The sequence below is a fragment of the Herpailurus yagouaroundi genome, unplaced genomic scaffold, assembly GCF_014898765.1.
Source record: "Herpailurus yagouaroundi ecotype Mexico unplaced genomic scaffold, PumYag 142, whole genome shotgun sequence".
NCBI lineage: Eukaryota > Metazoa > Chordata > Mammalia > Carnivora > Felidae > Herpailurus > Herpailurus yagouaroundi.
In genome coordinates, this window is record NW_024412397.1 from 57,676,496 (window position 1) to 57,695,233 (window position 18,738).

General features: G+C 39.5%; 1 protein-coding gene across 1 annotated transcript in view; it reads right to left on the reverse strand.

Moving 5' to 3' along the window:
* The window catches only part of LOC121032732 (uncharacterized), a 32,035-nt gene extending 14,933 nt beyond the window's left edge, over positions 1-17,102 (reverse strand). Inside the window, exons 1-3 of the mRNA XM_040478497.1 lie at positions 17,034-17,102; positions 14,467-14,580; positions 11,769-11,904 (exon numbers count right to left, since the gene is read on the reverse strand). Of these exons, the coding sequence (XP_040334431.1) occupies positions 11,769-11,904; positions 14,467-14,580; positions 17,034-17,102 (319 nt within the window). The remainder of the gene's footprint in view (positions 1-11,768; positions 11,905-14,466; positions 14,581-17,033) is intronic.
* Positions 17,103-18,738: the final 1,636 nt, after the last annotated feature.

The window sequence follows — 18,738 nt, forward strand, 5'->3', positions numbered from 1 at the left end:
ATCAAGAACCATATTTTATTTTCCTGTGGAAAAGTGCCCACATAGCAATAAATATTCTTTTACCCAGCCTTGTATTTACCTCTATCCCAACCCCACTCCTTCCAAAATTCTCAGGATTCATCCCCTGGCATAGTCTCCTGGTTTCTGCATGGGTCTATTAGGTCCAAGTAGAATTCTATTTATTTTAAAATTTTTCTTCCAGAGTGTTTTGAGTCAAATCACACAAGCCTTTTATCTGTTCTTACCTGCTGTTTGTATCAGTTTAAAATGACTACCCTGAGGCTTAGTCATGTACTTAATTAAAAATTCATTTCTCATTGCTTCATAGGTAGGAAATTAATTGGAGAAATCTGAAACACATGGAAATTTGTAGATAATAAACACAATTTCCAATTACCAAGTCAGCACTAATCACAAAATATTTCACTTAATGAAGAACTGTGAACCCTCAGTTCCCTGGTCACTCATGGCATGTGAAAACATTCTCTGTAAGAATATCCACATTCTGCTGTGCCCGGTGTTATCTGCATGCTTTGAGGTATCAAGTTCAAATGTCCACATGGAATTTGGATTGGGCCTGTTGTTAATAGCTAAATAGACTAAAGGGAGAGGAGTGGGGGATGTCACATTTTGGGGCTTTTTTTCCTTTCATTACACTTTTATTTTTTTTGAAGTATACTTAACATACAGTTTTATATTAGTTTCAGATGTACAATAAAATGATTCAACAATTCTGTACATTATCAGTGTTCATCAAGATAAGAACTAGACTTTATTTCACCCATCCTCCCCACCCCTCTCTTCTGGCAGTCGCCATGTTCTCTGTGTTTAAGAGTCTGTTTTTGGTTTGTCTCTATTTTTCTTCATTTGCTCTCTTTCTTAAATTGCACATATGAGTAAAATCACATATTTGTCTTCCTTTATCTGACTTATTTCACTTGGTGTAATACCCTCTAGGTCTATCCATGTTTTCACAAATGACAAGAGCTCATTCTTTTTTTTTATGGCTGAGTAATAGTCCATTATATATATAATATATTAATTATATATATTATTTATAATTAATTTTTATAATTATAATACACACACACCAGGGATTGCATTAAATATGCACATTACTTTGGGTACTATGGGCATTTTAACAGTATTTGTCCTTTTAATCCATAAGCATGAAATATATTTCCATTTTTTATGTGTCGTCAGCAATTTCATCAGTGTTTTATACATTTTTTTCTTGCAAATGGGATTGTTTTCTTAATTTCTTTTTCTGTTACTTCCTTATTAGTGTAAAGAAATGCAACAGATTTCTGTATATTGATTTTGTATCCTGTGATTTTACTGAATTCATTTATCAATTCTAGTAGTTTTTTGCTGGAGCCTTTAGGGTTTTCTAGATATAGTATGATGACAGCTGCAAATAGTGACAGTTTAATTTCTCCCTTATGAATTTGGATGTCTTTTATTACTTTTTCTTGTCTAATCGCTGTGGCTAGGGTTCCAGTACTATGTTGAATGAAACTGGTAAGAGTGGACACCCTTGTCTTGTTTCTGATCTTAGGAGAAAAGCTCTCAGTTTTTTACAATTGCTTATGATGTTAGCTGTGAGTTTTTTATATATGGCCTTTATTATGTTGACGAATGTTTCTTCTAAACCCACTTTGTCAGGGTGCCTGGATGGCTCATTTGGTTATGTGTCCAACTTCAGCTTGGGTCATGATCTCACGCGGTTCATGAGTTCGAACCCCACCTCAAGCTCTCTGCTATAAGCACAGAGCCTGCTTCATTCAGATCCTCTGTCCTCCTGTCTCTCTGCCCCTTCCCTGCTGATTTTCTGCAAGCTCTCTCTCTCAAATAAATAAACTTAAAAAAATAAAGTTTATTTATTTTGAGAGGGATAAAGAGTGTGTGCATGCAAGGGGGGAGGGGCAGAGAGAAAGGGAGAAAGAGAATTCTAAGCAGGCTCTGTGCTGACAGCCCAGAGCATGATGTGGGGCTCAAACCCATGAACTGTGAGATCATGACCTGAGCTGAAATCAAGAGTCAGATGCTTAAATGACTGAGCCACACAGACACCCCTGGAGACTTTTTATCATAAAGATATGTTATATTTTGTCAAATGTTTATTCTGCATCTATTGAGATGATCATATGACTTTTATCCTTTCTCTTGTTGATGTGATTGATTTGCAAATATTGATTGTGGTGAATGATTTAAAACAAATTTTTTAAATATTTATTTTTGCAGAGAGAGAGAGAGAGCATGAGTGGGGGAGGGACAGAGAGAGAGGGAGACACAGAATCTGAAGCAGGCTCCAGGCTCTGAGCTGTCAGCACAGAGCCAATCATGGGGCTCGAACACAAGAACTGTGAGGTTATGACCTGAGCTGAAGTCAGACACTCAACTGACTGAGCCATCCAGATACCCCGGTGAATGATTTTTTTAATGTAATATTGGATTCGGTTTGCTAATATTTTGTTGGGGATTTTTGCATCTATCTATATTCATCAGAGATATTGGCCTGTAGTTTCACTTTTTGTAGTATTTTTGTATGGTTTGGGTATCAGGGTAATGCTGACTTGTAGGATGAATTTGGAAGCTTTCCTTCCTCCCATTTTGTGGAATAGTTTAGGAAAATAAGTATTAACTCTTATTTAAATGTTTGGTAGAATTTACCTGTGAATACATCTGGTTTTGGACTTTGGTTTGTTGGGAGTTTTTTGATTACTGATTCAATTTCATTGCTAGTAATTGATCTTTTCAAATTTTCTATTTCTTATTCAGCTTTGGAAGATTGCATGTTTCTAGGAATTATTTATTTGTTACAGATTGTCCTTTGCTATTTCTGTGGTGTCAGTTATTTCTACTCCTTGATTTCAGATTTTGAGTCCTTTCTTTTCTTTTCTTTTCTTTTTGATGAGCTAGCTGAAGGTTTATCAATTTTGTTGATATTTTCAGAGAACCAGTTCCTCATTTCAGTGGTCTTTTTAATTGGTTTTGTTCTCTTGCTTATATCTGTTCTAATATTTATTATTTCCTTCTACTGGCTTTGGGCTTCATTTATTTTTCTTTTTCCAGCTCCTTTGGGTGTAAGGTTAGGTTTTTATTTGAGATTTTTCTTCTTGAAGTAGACTTATATTGCTATAATATTCCATCTTACAAGAGATTTTGCTGCATTTCAAAGATTTTGGACCATTATGTTTTATTTTAATTTGTCTCCATGAATTTTTTTATTTCCTCTTTGATTTCTTTCTTGACCCATTTGCTGTTTAGTAGTATCTTGTTTAGCCTCCATGTGTTTATGGTTTTTGCAGTTTTTTTTCCTTGAGACTGATTTCTAGTTTCCTACCATTCTGGTAGGAAAAAAAATGCATAATATGATTTCAGTCTTTTTCAATATATTGAGTCTTGTTTTTGTGGCTTAATCCATGGTCAATTCTGGAAAATGTTCCGTGTGTACTAGGAAAGAATATATTATGTTGGTTTTGGATGGAATATTGTGACTATGTCTGGAAGGTGTATCTGGTTTCATGTTATTCAAATCCACTGTTTCCTTGTTGACTTTTTGTCTAGATGATTATCCATTGAGGTAAGTGGGCAGTTAAATTGCCTACTATTATTGTATTACTGTCAACTTCTTCCTTTATGTCTATTAATAGTTGCTTTATATACTTAGGTGCTCTCATGTTAGATACATAGATATTTACAATTTTTATATCCTCTTGTATTGTTCCTTTTATGATTATATAGTGTCCTTATTCTCTCTTGTTACAGTCTTTGTTGGAAGTCTATTTTCTCTGATATGTATTACTACCCTGGCTTTCTTTTCACTTCCATTTACATGGTAAGTGTTATTCTCTCACTTCACTTTCAGTCCACATGTGTCTTTAGGTCTGAAGTGAGCCTCTTGTAGATGGGTGTGTTTTGGTTTCTTTGTTTTACTTTTTTTGAAATTAAAAAAGTTTATTTTTGAGAGGGGGGAGGGGCAAAGAGAGAGGGAGACAGAGGATCCCAAATGGGCTCTGCACTGAGGGCAAAGAGCCCAACGTGTGGCTCAAACTCATGAACCATGAGATCATGCCCTGAGCTGAAGTCAGATGCTCAACCAGCTGAATCACCCAGGTGCCCCGGGTCTTGCTTTTTTATCCATTCAGTTACTGTATGTCTTGATGGAACATTTAGTCCATTTACATTTAAAGTAATTATTAATAAGTATGCACTTATTGCCATTTTTTAGTTGTTTTATAATTGTTTTTGTAGTTCTCTGTTCCTTTCTTCTTCCCTTGCTCTCTTCCCTTGGGGTTTGATGGCTTTCTTTGGTGTTATGCTTGGATTTTTTTCTTGTTTAGTTTTGTGTGTCTAATATAGTTTTTTGAATTGTGGTTACCACTAGATTCATATATAACATGTGTATAGCAGTCTATGTTAAGTCGATCATTGCTTATGCTTGAACCCATTCTAAAAGCACTAAATTTTATGTATATGATACACTTTATATGTTTTTATTTTGTGAATCCCTTGACTGATTTTTGTAGATGTAATTGATTTTACTGATTTTTGTGCTTTAACCTCTATACTGGTTTTGTAAGTGATTAATTACTAGTTTGATTATATATTTTCATTCAACTGTGAAATTTTTTCCTTTTAGAATTTTCTTATCTCTTGATAATGGCCTTTTCTTTCCACTCCAAGAATTCCCTTGAACTTTTTTTGTAAGATTGATTTAGTGGTGATGAGCTCCTTTAACTTTTGTTTGTCTGGGAAACTCTTTATCTCTACTTCTATTCTGAATGATAGACTTGATGGGTAGAATATTCTTGGTTGCACCTTTTTTTTTCCTTTTTCTTTTGATCCTTTGAATATATGATGCCCCTCCCTTCTGGCTTGCAAAGTTGCTGCTAAAAAATCAGCTGATAAGCTGATGGGGTTTCCCTTGTATGTAACTGTTTTCTTTTCTCTTGCTGCTTTAAAATTTTTCTCTTTATCATTACTTTTTGCCATTTTAATTATTATATGTCTTGGTGTGGTCCTCGTTGGGTTAATTTTGTTGAGGGATCTCTGTGAACTCTGAATCTGGATATCTGACTCCTTCCCCAAATGAGGAATTTTTTAGCTATTATTTCCTCAAATAAATTTTCTGCTGTCTTCTCTCTCCCTTCTCCTTCTGAGATTCCTATAATGTGAATGGTATTACTCTTGATGATGTCTCTGAATTCCCTTAACCTGTTCTCTTTTTTTCTTTTTGCTGTTCAGCTTAATTGCTTCCCAACACTTTGTCTTCCAGATCTCGGATCCATTCTTCTGCCTTCTCAATCTGCTGTTCCCTCTAGTGTATTTTTTATTTTGCTTATTGAGTTCTTCGTAAGTTCTGACTGGTTCTTTTGTATATTTTCTATCTCTTAAAAGATCTCACTGAGATCTTCCACTCAAGTCAGTGAATATCTTTATGACCATTACTTTGAATTTTTAAATAAGGTTTATTGCCTTTAGCTCTTTTGCTGAGCTTTTGTCTGGTTCTTTTATTTGGGACATATTCTTATGTCCTCACTTGCTAACTCTCTGTTTGTTTCTATGTATTAGGGAAGTCAGTTATGTCTCCTGATCTTGAAAGTAGTGGCCTTGTAAAGGAGAAGGCCTGTGCGCTGCAGGGCAATGCCCCTTGTTCACCTGAACCATGTGCTTTAGGGGTGTTGCCTATGTTGCTTGTTGTGCCTTACTGTTTTGGTTGATCCATATTTGCCTCCAGTCCAGTTGGTTGCAATGGCCCACTTTGCCTGAGCAGGGTTTTGTCCCTGTGCTGTTAATGGGTCAGTGTGGGACTGCCTTGGGCTTGTAGTCAGACAGTGTCAATGGTCAGACCAGATGCCTTCCCTCAGCCGCTTGGCTGGGGCTGCAGTTCATCAACCTGCAGGGAGCTCTCCCTGTGTTGTCCCCTGGGGAGCTTTTGTCGGTGGGTGGGATGGCCATCGGACTAGATTCCTACTTCTCAGTTTGGGACTGATGGGCAGGGCACTCTTTCTGTGCTGCCAGCTATAAGGTTCTGCTGCTGTGACTGTTGGTACACTGGTGTGTGTGGTTATTTTCTCCTCTTCTCAGGGCAGGGGTTGCTTTGGAGGAATGGCTGCCAGCTGAGGTGAGTTGGATGGGGTGGATTTGCAGGTACATGAAGGGGCAGGGCCCCAGGTACTAGCAAGATAGGTGGACAGGGTTTGTGCTAATTCCCATAAGTGTCCTGTTATCTAGGCTAGGAGAGAAATGGTGCCCACCGGCACTTTTGTTCTTGGAGTGGTTTTCTGAAGAGCCCTGCACCTCCAGTGCACATTCTGATATTAGTAAATGATTCTCCTCCTTGCATACCCCTGGCGCTTTTTAGACTGCTACTTCTGTGCTGTATCTCAGTGGGGTTATCTGTTAAGCTGTCTCTTTAAGGGTGGGACTCAGTTTCTTATAGCCCTCCAGCTCTCCCAGAGCTAAGCCCACTGGTTTTTAAAGTGTGATTGTAAAAACTCTCAAGAGTTTTACTCTCAAGAGTAAAAACTCTCAAATGTTTTGTGGACTCATCTTCCCAGTATCTGTTCCCTGTGCCTGGGGTACCTGGTATGGGGTCTGATCCTCTCGCTTCTCCGTACTTGTGACGTCCCTCCCGTTTGTGGTTAGTCTTACCTGGGGTTTGATTCCCAACTGTGTCTCTGCCCCTCCTACCTTTTGCAGTGTGGTCTTCTCTCTGATTAACTCTGGAAAGTAGTTATGCCAGGTTTCGGGTCATTTTGAGAGGTAGTTGTGCTGCTGTGTTTTTAATCTTGGCGTGTCCATGGAACTAGGTGAGCTCAGGATCCCCCTACTCCTCCATCTTCCTAGAACCTGTGAGAACTGATTTTAAACCTGTGAAACTTCTAGAAGAAAACCTATGGTCATGGGAAAAAGATGGAGTCATTGCTGTTCCCCTAGTATAAAGGTGGCTCTGTGCTGGTTGGAGAATCTTCAGAAAGAGCAAGGAAAGAGGCATAGGGGCAGCTGTCTGGCTCCTGGGCTTCTCAAGACATTTGAAGGGTCAGCTGCATCACTGGGCTTCAGGGTGCTTTTCGTATTCATTCCACATCAGCAGCACCCAGATCCACAATAATTAACTAAGCAATTCATTTCTTAGTTATTTTTTACAGGTTTATTGAGAATATAGTAAGTAAAATTAAATACCAGATGGTTAAGGTGATTAGTTTATGTATATATACACACACCTATGAAGCCTTCCACTACAAACAAGAGAGTCAGTACTATCCCCCCAAAGTTCCTTCTTGCCCGCATACAATCTATTCTCTACACCTTAACCCCAGACATTTTCTAGCATTTTATGTAGATGATATCATACAGTATGTAATTTGAGTAAGGCTTTTTTCATTCAGTATATTTCTGAGATTTAGCCATGTTGATATATCAGTAGTTTATTCCTTGCTATTTCTATGCAGTCCATTATATGAATATACTATAGTTTATTCTACTGATGGACATCTGGAATGTTTCCAGTTTGGGGCTACTGCAAATAAAGCTCCTAAAAACATTTACCTAAACAAGTCTTGGTCTATTTGGTAAATAGCAAGAATAGAATAGTTGGTATGTATGGTAGGTCTATATTTAATTTTTTAAAGAAGTTACTAAACAGTTCCATAGAAGTTATACCATTTCACATTTCCACTGGCAAGGTACAAGAGCTCCAGTTGCTCAAATTCTTGGTGGCACTTTCAGTGTTTTAGAACGTATGTGGTTGGATCTTGTTGTGTTTTTCTTCTTATTATTAAAGTAAAATATGTATTGCAAAAATTAGAGTTTACATATAAGGAAATAAATTAAAATATACCTGTACTCTTACCTTCCAGAGTTAAGTACAGTTAATTTTTGGGTGTTTATGCATTAGTCAGTGTGATGTGAAAAATCATTATGAGATCTGGTGGTATTTAGTTGGGACAGATTAGCAGTCACCTACTGGGTGAAGAGTTGTCATATGGAATAAGGGTAGACATATTCTGTGAGGCTGCAAAGAACCATAGCAAGAAGCAGGAGTTACTGATGAGAGCAATCCAGCAAGGGAATGGAGCTGCCAACACCATGAGGTGCCCCTCAATATTATAAATAAGTCTTGATTGGCAAACATTTGTCAAGAAAGCTATGGGAGAAAATGCCTATGTTGGAGGAGAGGTGAAGCTAAATGACTTCTAAAATTCTTCCTAAATCTCACATTATATGATTAAGAAGTACTTGCTGGATATACACATTAGATTCACAGCCCTTATAAGACAGTTTGTGTTGTTCTATTTTTTTTTTTTTGAGTATGGTTCAAACACAGTATTACAGTAGTTTGAGGTGTATAACAGTAGTGATTTGATAAGCTTCTACATTATGCTTGTTACAAGTGTAGCTACCATCTGTCACTATAGAACACTATTCCAGTACCATCACCTGCATTCCCTATTCCATACCTTTTATTTCTGTGACTTGTTCATTCCTTAATTGGAAGCCTGTGTCTCCCACTCCCCTTAGCCCATTTTGCCCTTCCCCGCTTTCCTCTGACAACCGTATGTTCTCTGCATCTATCTCTGTATCTACATAGGTCTGATTTTGCTTTTTGTTTCTTCATTTTTTTAACGTTTCTTAGATTCACATTTAAATGAAAAACATAAGCAAATAGCTTTCCTCTGACTTATTTCACTTAGCATAATACTCTGTAAGTCCATCCATGTTGTCACAAATGGCAAGATCGTATCATTTTTTATGGATGAGTAATATTCCAGTGTGTGTGTTCTTTAAAAAATTTTTTAATATTTATTTTGAGATAGAGTGAGAAGGGGACGGGAGAAAGAGAGAGGGAGACACAGAATCCGAAGCAGGTTCCAGGCTCTGAGTTCTCAGCCCAGAGCCTGACGTGGGGCTCAAACCCACAAACTGTGAGATCATGACCAGAGCTGAAGTTGGAAGCTTAACTGAGTGAGCCACCCAGGCGCCCCTTATACCATATATTCTTCTATCAGTGGACACTTAGGTTGCTTCCATGTCTTGGCTGTTGTAAATAATGCTGCAATAAACATGGTGCATCTTATGAATTACTTTTTTGTGTTTGTTTTCTTTGGGTAAATACCCAGCAGTGAAATTACTGGATCATATGATAATTCTATTTTTAATTTTTTGAGGAAACTCGTACTGTTTTCCACGGTGGCTGCACTAATTTTACGTTCCTACCAATAGTGCGTGAGGGTTCCTTTTTCTCCACATCCTTGCCAACACTTGTTATTTCTTGCGTTTTTTATTGTAGCCGTTCTAACAGGTGTAAAGTGATATCTCATTGTGGTTTTGGTTTGTTTGCCCTGATGATTAGCAGTGTTGAGCATCTTTTTGTGTGTCTGTTGGCCATCTGTATGCCTTCTTTGGAAAAATGCCTATTCAGGTCCTCTGCCCATTTCAATCAGATTATTTGTTGTTTTTTTGGGGGTTTTTTTTGTTTGTTTTTTGTTTGTTTGTTTGGTGTTGACTTGTATGAGTTCTCTATTTATTTTGGATACTAACCTCTTTATTGGATATATCATTTGGCAAATATCTTCTCCCATTCAGTAGGATGACTTTTTGTTTTGTTGATGGCTTCACTGTGCAAAAGCTTTTTATTTTGATATAGTCCCAATAGTTTAATTTTGCTTGTGTTTTGCTTGCCTGTTTCTACGGCTGATGTCAAAGGAATTACTGCTTATGTTTCCTTCTAGGACTTTTATGGTTTCAAGTCTCACATTTGGGTCTTTAATTCATTTCAAGTGTATTTTTGTGTATGGTGTAAGAAAGTGGTCTAGTTTCATTCTTTTGCGTATTACTTCTCTCTTGCTACTTGTAAAATTCTCTTTATCTTTAACCTTGACATTTTGTTTATTATGTGTTATGGTGTGGCCCTCCTTGGGTTCATTTTGTTTGGAACTCTTTGTGCTTTCTGACCCTGGATGTCTGTTTCCTTTGCTAGTTTTCAGCTATTATTTCTTCAAATAAATTTGAATAAGTTTGCTCCTTTCTTGGTCTTCTTATTCTAGGACCTCTATAATATAAATGTTTGCTTGATATTGTTCAAGATTTCCCTTAACCTGTCCTTATTTTTTTAATGCGATTTTCTCTTTATTCAGCTGGGATGAATTCAGCTTTCCATTACCCTGTCTTTCTGATTGCAGATCTGTTCTTCATCTGCTAATCTATTGATTCCCGTGGTATTTTTTCTTTCAGTTACTAATTTCAATTCTGATTGGTTCTTTTTTATATTTTCCATCTCTTTGTTGAAGTCCTGAGTTCCACTCTTCTCTCCAGTCCAGCGAGAATCTTTAAGATTATTTATTTATTTATTTATTTATTTATTTATTTATTTAGAGATTGAAAGGGAGAGAGAGAGGACACAAATCAGTAAGAGAGGACACAAAAATGCCCCACCTGAAGTGGGGCTTGTGTTTTTACCTGAAGCAGGGCTCGTGTTCATCTGAAGCAGGGCTTATGCTCACCCAAAGCAGAGCTCGAGCTCACCTAAAGTGGGGCTTAAGGTCACCCAGTGTGGGGCTTGAACTCATGAACTGTGAGATCATGACCTGAGCCCAAGTCAGATGCTTAGCAACTAAAGTTTTGTCTTGTTCTTTCATTGGGAGCATATTCCTCTGTCTCCCCATTTTGTTTGACTTTCTGTGTTTGTTTCTATGAATTAGGCACAAGAGCTACTTCTCCTGAGTGTGAAAGAATCATCTTGTGTATGGTTATCCCCTATGTAGATTGTGTGTGCCTGGTGACTTTGGCTGTCTGGCTGGAGCTGTGGCTGGTGTATACTAGGGGTCATGTGGCAGTTTGTGCTGGGCTGTCTTTGTGGTATGGCTGGAGCCGAAGTGGGCATAGTCTGCAGTTGGTCCTAAGTATCTCTGCAGAGGGCACCCCAAAAGGACAGCTGTAGGTTGTACCCATGGGCAAGCCAATGAGTCCTGGGTGTCTATGTGCAGAGAGTGCCCTGGCAGGACAGGTATTGTTGAAATGGATGCAGGTGGGGAACTCTTCGGGTTTACATGAAGAGGGAGCCCTGGCAGGACAGCTGAGGCTGAAGTGAATTCAAGGCAAGAGGTTGCATATAGCTCTAACTGCAGAGGGCGCCCTGGCAGGATGGCTAAAGCTGAAGTCATCAGGGCTTGGTGTGGTTCCTGGGCTCTCTGTGAACAAAGTGCTCTGGCAGGACAGCTGAATCTGAAAGTGGGTACAATTTGGGCTGTCCTGAGGCTCTAGACACAGAGGGCATCTTGGCAGGGTAGTTGAAGCTGAAGTTGGTGTAAGCTGGGATGTTGTAGGGCTCTCTACACTGAGGGTGACCTGGCAGGGCAGTGGGAGCTGAGGCAGGTTGGCAGCTGGGAAGTTCTAGGGCTCTCCATGCGGTGGGCACCTTGGCAGGATAGCTACCGCTGAAGTGGGTGTAGGCTTGAGGGGTCCTAGGGCTCTAAACATAGAGGACACCCAGGCAGCACAGCTACAGCTGAAGTGGGTGCAAGTGGGAGGTCCTGGGGCTCTATGTGCAGAGGCCACCTTGTCAGGATAGCAGAACTAAAGTGGATATAAGTTGCGACATCCCGGATCTCTCCATGAAGAGCATGTTGTGGCGGGAGCTGAGGCTGAGTGTGGGCCAGAGGATTCTGGGGTGTTCCGCCCAGGGGTTGTTCTGGCTGGAAAGCTGTAGCTGGAGTGGGTGTGAGCTGGTGTTGTCCCTGGGCTCTGTGTGTAGCGGGTACCCTGGAAGGGCAGCTGAAGCTGAGGTGGGTGCAGGTGAGGGTATCCTGGGTTCCCTGGCACGGCAGTTGGAACTGAGATGGGCACAGGCTGGAGGTTCTCGGGGCATTCCACACAAGGGGCACCTTGGTGGGGTGACTGGAGCCAAAGCACACATCAGCAGTGAGGTCCCAGAGTGCACTGTGCCAGAGGCGCCCTGCCCTAGCAAGGTGCCTGAAGCCAGTGTGGTAGGAGTCTGAAGTGTTCTGCAGTGCTTTGTACCTGTGTCACACTGGAATGACCACTGGAGCTTAGTGAGTGCGGACCCAGGGGTTTCCCCATGTGCACTGCCCTCCGGCTGCCTTGGAGGGGAGGGTGGGACTGGTACAGGGTACAGACCTAGTGCTCACTGAGGCGGCAGGCCAGCTAAGGCCTTCAGACCCTGCTGCAGTCCATCTTCTCAAGGTAGAGGGGGAATGTAAATCATAGCGCTCACCAGCTCCTGAAACTTAGAGTTCCAGCAGCTTCCCGGACATTTGGCAGGGTTCTAGGGCTGGATCTTTTACGTACTAGTTGCTCTTTGAAACTGTGGCTTCTTTTTTTCTTTTTCAGTGCCCTAGGGCAGACAGATCTGCTCAGCGTCCATCAGTGCTATTCTTCTCCACTGCAGTTAACATCTTTGTTGGCAGTAGGGTTCCCTTTGTTTCCTTGTTTCTGTCTCTCTTGCCCTTCTCTATCTTCTGTTGTACTGAAGCTGTTAAGTCAGACTTTAGTTCTTCTTCAGGAAGAAAATACTCCATAAATAGGTGTAGATAGGTGTGTCTGTAGAAGACATGAGTTCAGGTTTTTTCTATGTTGCCATCTTGGACTGTAACTCAGATCTCATTTTGGTTTTAATTTGCATATCCCTAATGACTAATGATGTTGAACATCTTTTCTTCTGCATGTTGGCCATTCATATTTTTTCTTTTGTGAAATATCTGTTCAAATAAGGTTGTTTATATTATTATTATTGCATTGTAAGAGTTTTTTAAAAATATGTTCTGATGTTAGAGCAGAACTGGTCTTGATTAATTCTGTCTGTTTTCTTTCATCTGAGAATGTCTTTTTTTCACTTTTATTCTTGAAAGATATTTTCACTGGATGTAGAATTCTCGGTTGAGTGAGCTTTTTTTACTGCATTAAAAATGTGGTTCTGCTGTTTTCTGGCCTTCATGGTTTCTTTTGAGAACTTCATGGATATTTGAATCATTGTTCCCCTATGTGTAATGTGTGTGTGTGTTTTTTCTCTTCCAGCTATTAGTTGTTATGCTTTGAGACATTGTTTTCTTTGAGCTTGTTCTGTATGGAACTTGCTAAGTGTCTGGAATCTGTAAGTGTATGTATGCCTTTCACTACATTGAGGGAGTACTTTGCTATTCTTGCTAAAGATATTTTATCTATTCCAATCTCTTTTCTTCCTATGGGACTCTAATTATGCTATACTAAATCTTTAGATGTTATCTACGCACTGTTTTATTTTCAATCTTTTATCTCTGGTAGGTTGGAAAATTTATCTTATTGTATATTCAAGTTACTGATTCTTTCTTTTATTATCTCTATTCTGATATTGAGTCCATCCAGTCATTGTTTTTTAAATTTCAGATATTGCATTTTTTAGTTCACTTTCAATTGATTCCTTTTTAGCTTTCCATTTCTCTGTTGAGAATTTGTATCATTTCATTCATTTCAAATGTGTTTTCCCTGACCTTATGAAGCAAAGCTACTTTAATGTCTGATAATTCTATCTTAGAGATTGGCATTTGTTGAATGTTATTTTCCTTTAAGAATTAATCCTGTTTTCCTAGTGGTGTGTACTTTGAGAGATTTTGAATTGTATCTTGGACATTACAAATGTCATGTATTGTAGACCTTGGGTCCTGTTGTAAGCTTCTGAAGAATTGTTGGTGTTAAAATTAACTGGGTTTTGTTCAGACCCTAAGTTCTATCCCATTTTCTGTTGTTATATCAATTTAAAAAAACACACATATGCATATCTTTCCACTTGACTTTGGAGATCGCTTTAAGTGTCAGCATTATTCACTTACTCAGTCACTTTATCAGTTTAGGATTCCTCTCCCCATCCCCCCACCATTTATTTCAATTCCAATATAACACTTAATGAAAGGGGAAAAAGTGTTCTCTTTTAGGTTTGCCTACTAAGAAGTGCTTTCTTCAGTTCACTTCTGATCTCTCCTGAAATAGCAAAAGCTTTGCATAGAGTCTTCCAATATTGGACATTTTTTTTCCCAGTCAGCCTTAATTAATCCTGCCAGATCATTCCTACTTTTTCTTTGGTCCTTTTCACTTATATTTCTTCTTAAATTCAATGTTCAACTTAATCAAGCTTCAAGGGTGCAGAATTACATTTAAATCACACAGTATTGGGGCAACTGGGTGTTTTATTCGGTTAAGTGTCTGACTTTAGCTCAGGTCATGATCTCACGGTTCGTGAATTCAAGCCCCGCCTTGGGAGCTGTGCTGGTAGGTCAGAGCCTGGAGCCTGCTTCAGATTGTGTGTCTCCCATCTCTCTCTCTGCCTCCCACCCCCGGCTCACTCACTCACTCTCTCTCTCTCTCTCTCTCTCTCTCAAAAATAAGCATTAGAAAAAAAAATGTTTTTTAAATCACACAGTATTAACCAGACTCACTGACTTCCTACCTGCACCTAATTCTGCTTACTTTTCTAGTCTGGTTGCAGAGCCTCAAATCTAACCTCTGGTGTGTCTGTTCCTCACAAGCTCCCACCTGCGTCCTCAACTGATGTTCTTTCCCTAATTGTTCTCTTCTGACCACCTAATAGAGACATAACTCTGTTAGTTATGCATTCTTCAATTTTTTACCGAAGCGTTTACTGCTTTTTGTTTATAACAGATCATCTCATTTGGATTTTGAACACATGCTAAAAATTAAATTATTCATGAGATGCTTGATGCTTATAATGGTTCTGGCTAATACAAACTGCCAAAAACTTTACCCTTTCATAGCTATGAAATTCTTGTAATTATGTAAGCAGACCACAGCTCTTCAATATTCAAACTGGAGTTTGTGCTTTAATACTTTATAGCTAAGTAATACATACTACATGTACTGTGAAAAGAAAATATTTCTAAATTGTGTTACAAAAAAAATTTCCATTATGTTCCCATCCAAGGCCTTGCTTCTGAAGGCTGCTATAGGTCCTGTTGCTCAACACTGAAAAAGTTTGAAAGGAACATGGGCTATGTATTTGAAAAAATCCTGGTAGTGTTGACATTTCAGGATATATTAAGCTGAAAATTGCACTACGTATTATGAAAAGTGTTAAGCTTCAAGAACTTCTTTTGGAAATATCTTGCAAAAGAGACTTATCTGCCATTTGTTTTATGTTTATTAGACAGTACAGGGGAATTACATTTGTAAAGTCTCTATTTGTACAAAGAAATACGCTGCTGAGATACTTTTAGAAAAAATGATAAACTAATATTCAATAATTATTTGCTAATATTCTTCCACAGGTCCTAATTATGTTAGCTCTGGGAGAAATTCCCAAGAAATATCAAACACAATATAGACCTGCCCAGAAGCTTTAAAACAACTAGAGGATCACTGAGGAGCACACTGAAGGGAAAATGGACTGTAACCAAGAGCCATTAAAAACAATGACAGGTCCTAACCAGAGCAGTCACTGCTGTAGAGGGCAGTCTAGGAAGACATCAGAGACATCAGAGACATCAAGTCTATGTAACTGCATAGACTTGAAATTTATGTGACATTTTTGGCATTTGAAAACATTATAAAATAATAACTTGATAGAGAAATCTTAAGGCTTTAACATAATACCTAACTAAAACTGGTTACCACAGGTGTTAGGAGATAAGCCCATATTTACTTTTCTTTTCAGTGTAGTCAAACCTAAGAAAAAGCCCTGATACTTTCTGCTCAGGCTGTTAATGCTTTTTAGACATTTGGAACTGCACTAGAGATATTCTGCCATTAGGAACAAGTGATTCAGAGGCTGATACAGGAATAATTAAGGTTGTAGTTGTGCAAGAGTCCTGGGGTGGGGGCAGGGCAGAAATGCCTCCAGTCACAGTTCCAAGCAAGAGAGAAAAGCCAGGTAACAGTGTGTTACCTGGAGGGAGTTTATTATGGCCGAGGAGCAAGCATAAGGATTTTGGTGGGATTTTAAAATATGTAATCAGCCATTAAAGAGTTTCTGCTACTGGTGAAGAAAGGAGAGCCACCAAGTAGCACCATCATTATAAGAAATCTAGTGAGACTTCCTTATTTCTGCATCACTAATTCCCTCCTATTTAAAAAAATATATATTACCCATAGAAAACGAAACGTGGTGAGAGAAACCAGTTGCAGAATCCAGAAGACAGAATCCATCCATTCTCTCAATAGCTATTTTATGGAAGAAACGCCCTCAAAACTCAGCAATGCTTTTTAGAAAATACATGTGAACATTGCCCAATGCGAATTTCTTAGCTAGTTTTCCTTCCTTGTAGTCCTAAGGTCAATCTTGATGTTTCCTCAGCTGGGACTCTGGTGGTCTTGGGCACACACCTTGGAGGCAGCAGCGCGTAAGCCCTCAGCTCATTGGCCAGCTCTTTCCTCACCTTGTCCCAGTTTCTCTTCATCCAACCGGCTAAGACATCCTGCTTCAGATGTTCTCACCGTTTTCTCAAACTCGGTACATTCAGAGCATAAGCTTATGATTTCTCTCAACTTATCTCCTGTTCATGGAACCTGCACTCGCAGTGCTCCAGGCTCCCTGCTGAGCCTCATAATCTCTTAGTGGCTAAAGCTAACATGGAGCCTCTAACAATCCTGGGCCGTTCTTTTGTCCTTCTTCACCGCCCTGGTTGTCGGCTACCACTTAGTCTTGCTCAACCGGCTGTGCAGGCTGCATCTCCAGCCAGTTTGTGATTCCAAATGCACTGTCTCCGAACTGAGGGTTGGTGGACGGGAGGTGGGCGGGGGATGGGCTAAATGGTGGTGGGCGCTGGGGTTATATGTAAGTGGTGAATCATTAAATTCTGCTCCTGAAGCCAATATTACACTGTATGTTAACTAGAATTTTCCAATAAAAATTTGGAAAACAAAAAGTTCAGATGATGGTTAAGAGTTTTTAGCAATAAAGTATTTTTAAATTAAAAAAATACATATATACATACATATATAATGAAAAAAAGCACACCGTCTCGTCACAGCATTCCCCTGAGAGAAAACCCTCATGCTTCACAGGGCATCTCCTTCCTTACCTGCTTGACTGGTGGGCTGACGATGATCGGGCCCCATCCACTCTGTTCTCTCTTCACACCTGCTCCCATTGCTCCCAGCAGTCTCCTTTCTTTACTAGACCCATGTATCAAGGTCCCATACTCTCTGCTCTACACCCAACCACCACCACGCATGTGAAAGCAATTTGTAAATTGGGCTCCGGCCCACAAATGCGTCTGTTGTGCATTCCGCCAAGCCTACTTAACAGGTATTAAACCTTCCCAGACTGTCCATAGGACTCCAGTCTGTCCCCTGGTACCACAATTTAGCCTTTGATTTCTAGTGTTCTAAAGTGAAAATACAGATGCCTTCTGGGCTCGGAAATACTAATAGAGCATTTTATCTGTTTTCCTCTCAATTTCTGGTTTGGACACTAAATTATTACTTAATTCGTAAGCCTGTGTTGATACATTGTTGTATTCAGCTGTGTGTATATCATCCCTGATTACAGTGCATCATTTTAGAGATGGTTGTATAGACAAACAGTACAGGAAGATCAGTAGTGTATTATATAAATTGGGCCTTCTAAGGTTATACCAGCATATTGAGTGAGTTGGTTAGTTTTTTTGTTTGTTTGTTTGTTTGTTTCTGATGGCTAGTAAAACTTGCCTTTAAACCAACTGATTATTGGCCTTTTTTTATGGGCATGTGTGACCAAGGATTAAATTTCACCAAAGTCAATGTTACTAGCTTACCCAGGCATTTTTTTTTCTTTTGAGTCAATTTTAGTATTTCCTAAATATGTACTACTTTGATATTGGTTCCATAATCCCATTTTACAGATGAAAAAATTGAGGCTTAAAAACAGTCCTGGATGCTTGGGAAAAAGTATGGTGGTTCCTCAAAAAATTAAAAGTAGATTTACCAGGGCGCCTGGGTGGCTCATTCGGCTGAGCGTCCAACTTCGGCTCCGGTCATCATCACAACAGTTCATGAGTTCACAACAGTTCATGAGTTCGAGCCATGCATCGGGCTCTCTTGTCAGAACAGAGCCTGCTTCAGATCCTCTGTCTCCCTCTCTCTCTCTCTGCCCCTCCCCTGCTCTCTCATGCACGCTCTCGCTCTCAAAAATAAACATTAAATGATCCAGTAATCCCACTTCTGGCAATATACCCAAAAGAATTGAAAGTAGAGACTTGCACAAATATTTATATACCCATTGTCATGAAAGCCAAAAGATGGAAACATTGCCAGCACCCACTGATGGATGAATGGATAAACAAAACATGGTCTGTCCACACAGTGGAACACTCCTCAGCATTACAAAGGGAAGAAGTCTGACCCGTGTCACAACATAGCTGGGCCTGTAGGACATCACGCTAAGTGAAATAAGCCAGTCACAGAACGACAGGTACTGAATGATTCCAGTTATATGAGGTAATTAGAGTAGTCAAACTCCTACAGAGAGTAGGATGGTAGCTGCCAGGGGCTGGGGTGAGGGAGAATGGGGAGTTAGTGTTTAACAGGTACAGAGTTTGTTTTGTGAGATGAAACGAGTCCTGGAGCCAGAAGGTGATGACGGTTGCACAACAGTGTGACTGTACTTACTACCACGGACCTGTACACTTAAAAGTGGTTGAAGTGATAAATTTTACATTAGCCATATTTTACCGCAATTAAGAAAAAAATGCAGTGATGGATGAACAGGCAAACTGAGCAAATGCTTGGGCTCCCAAAAATAGGTTT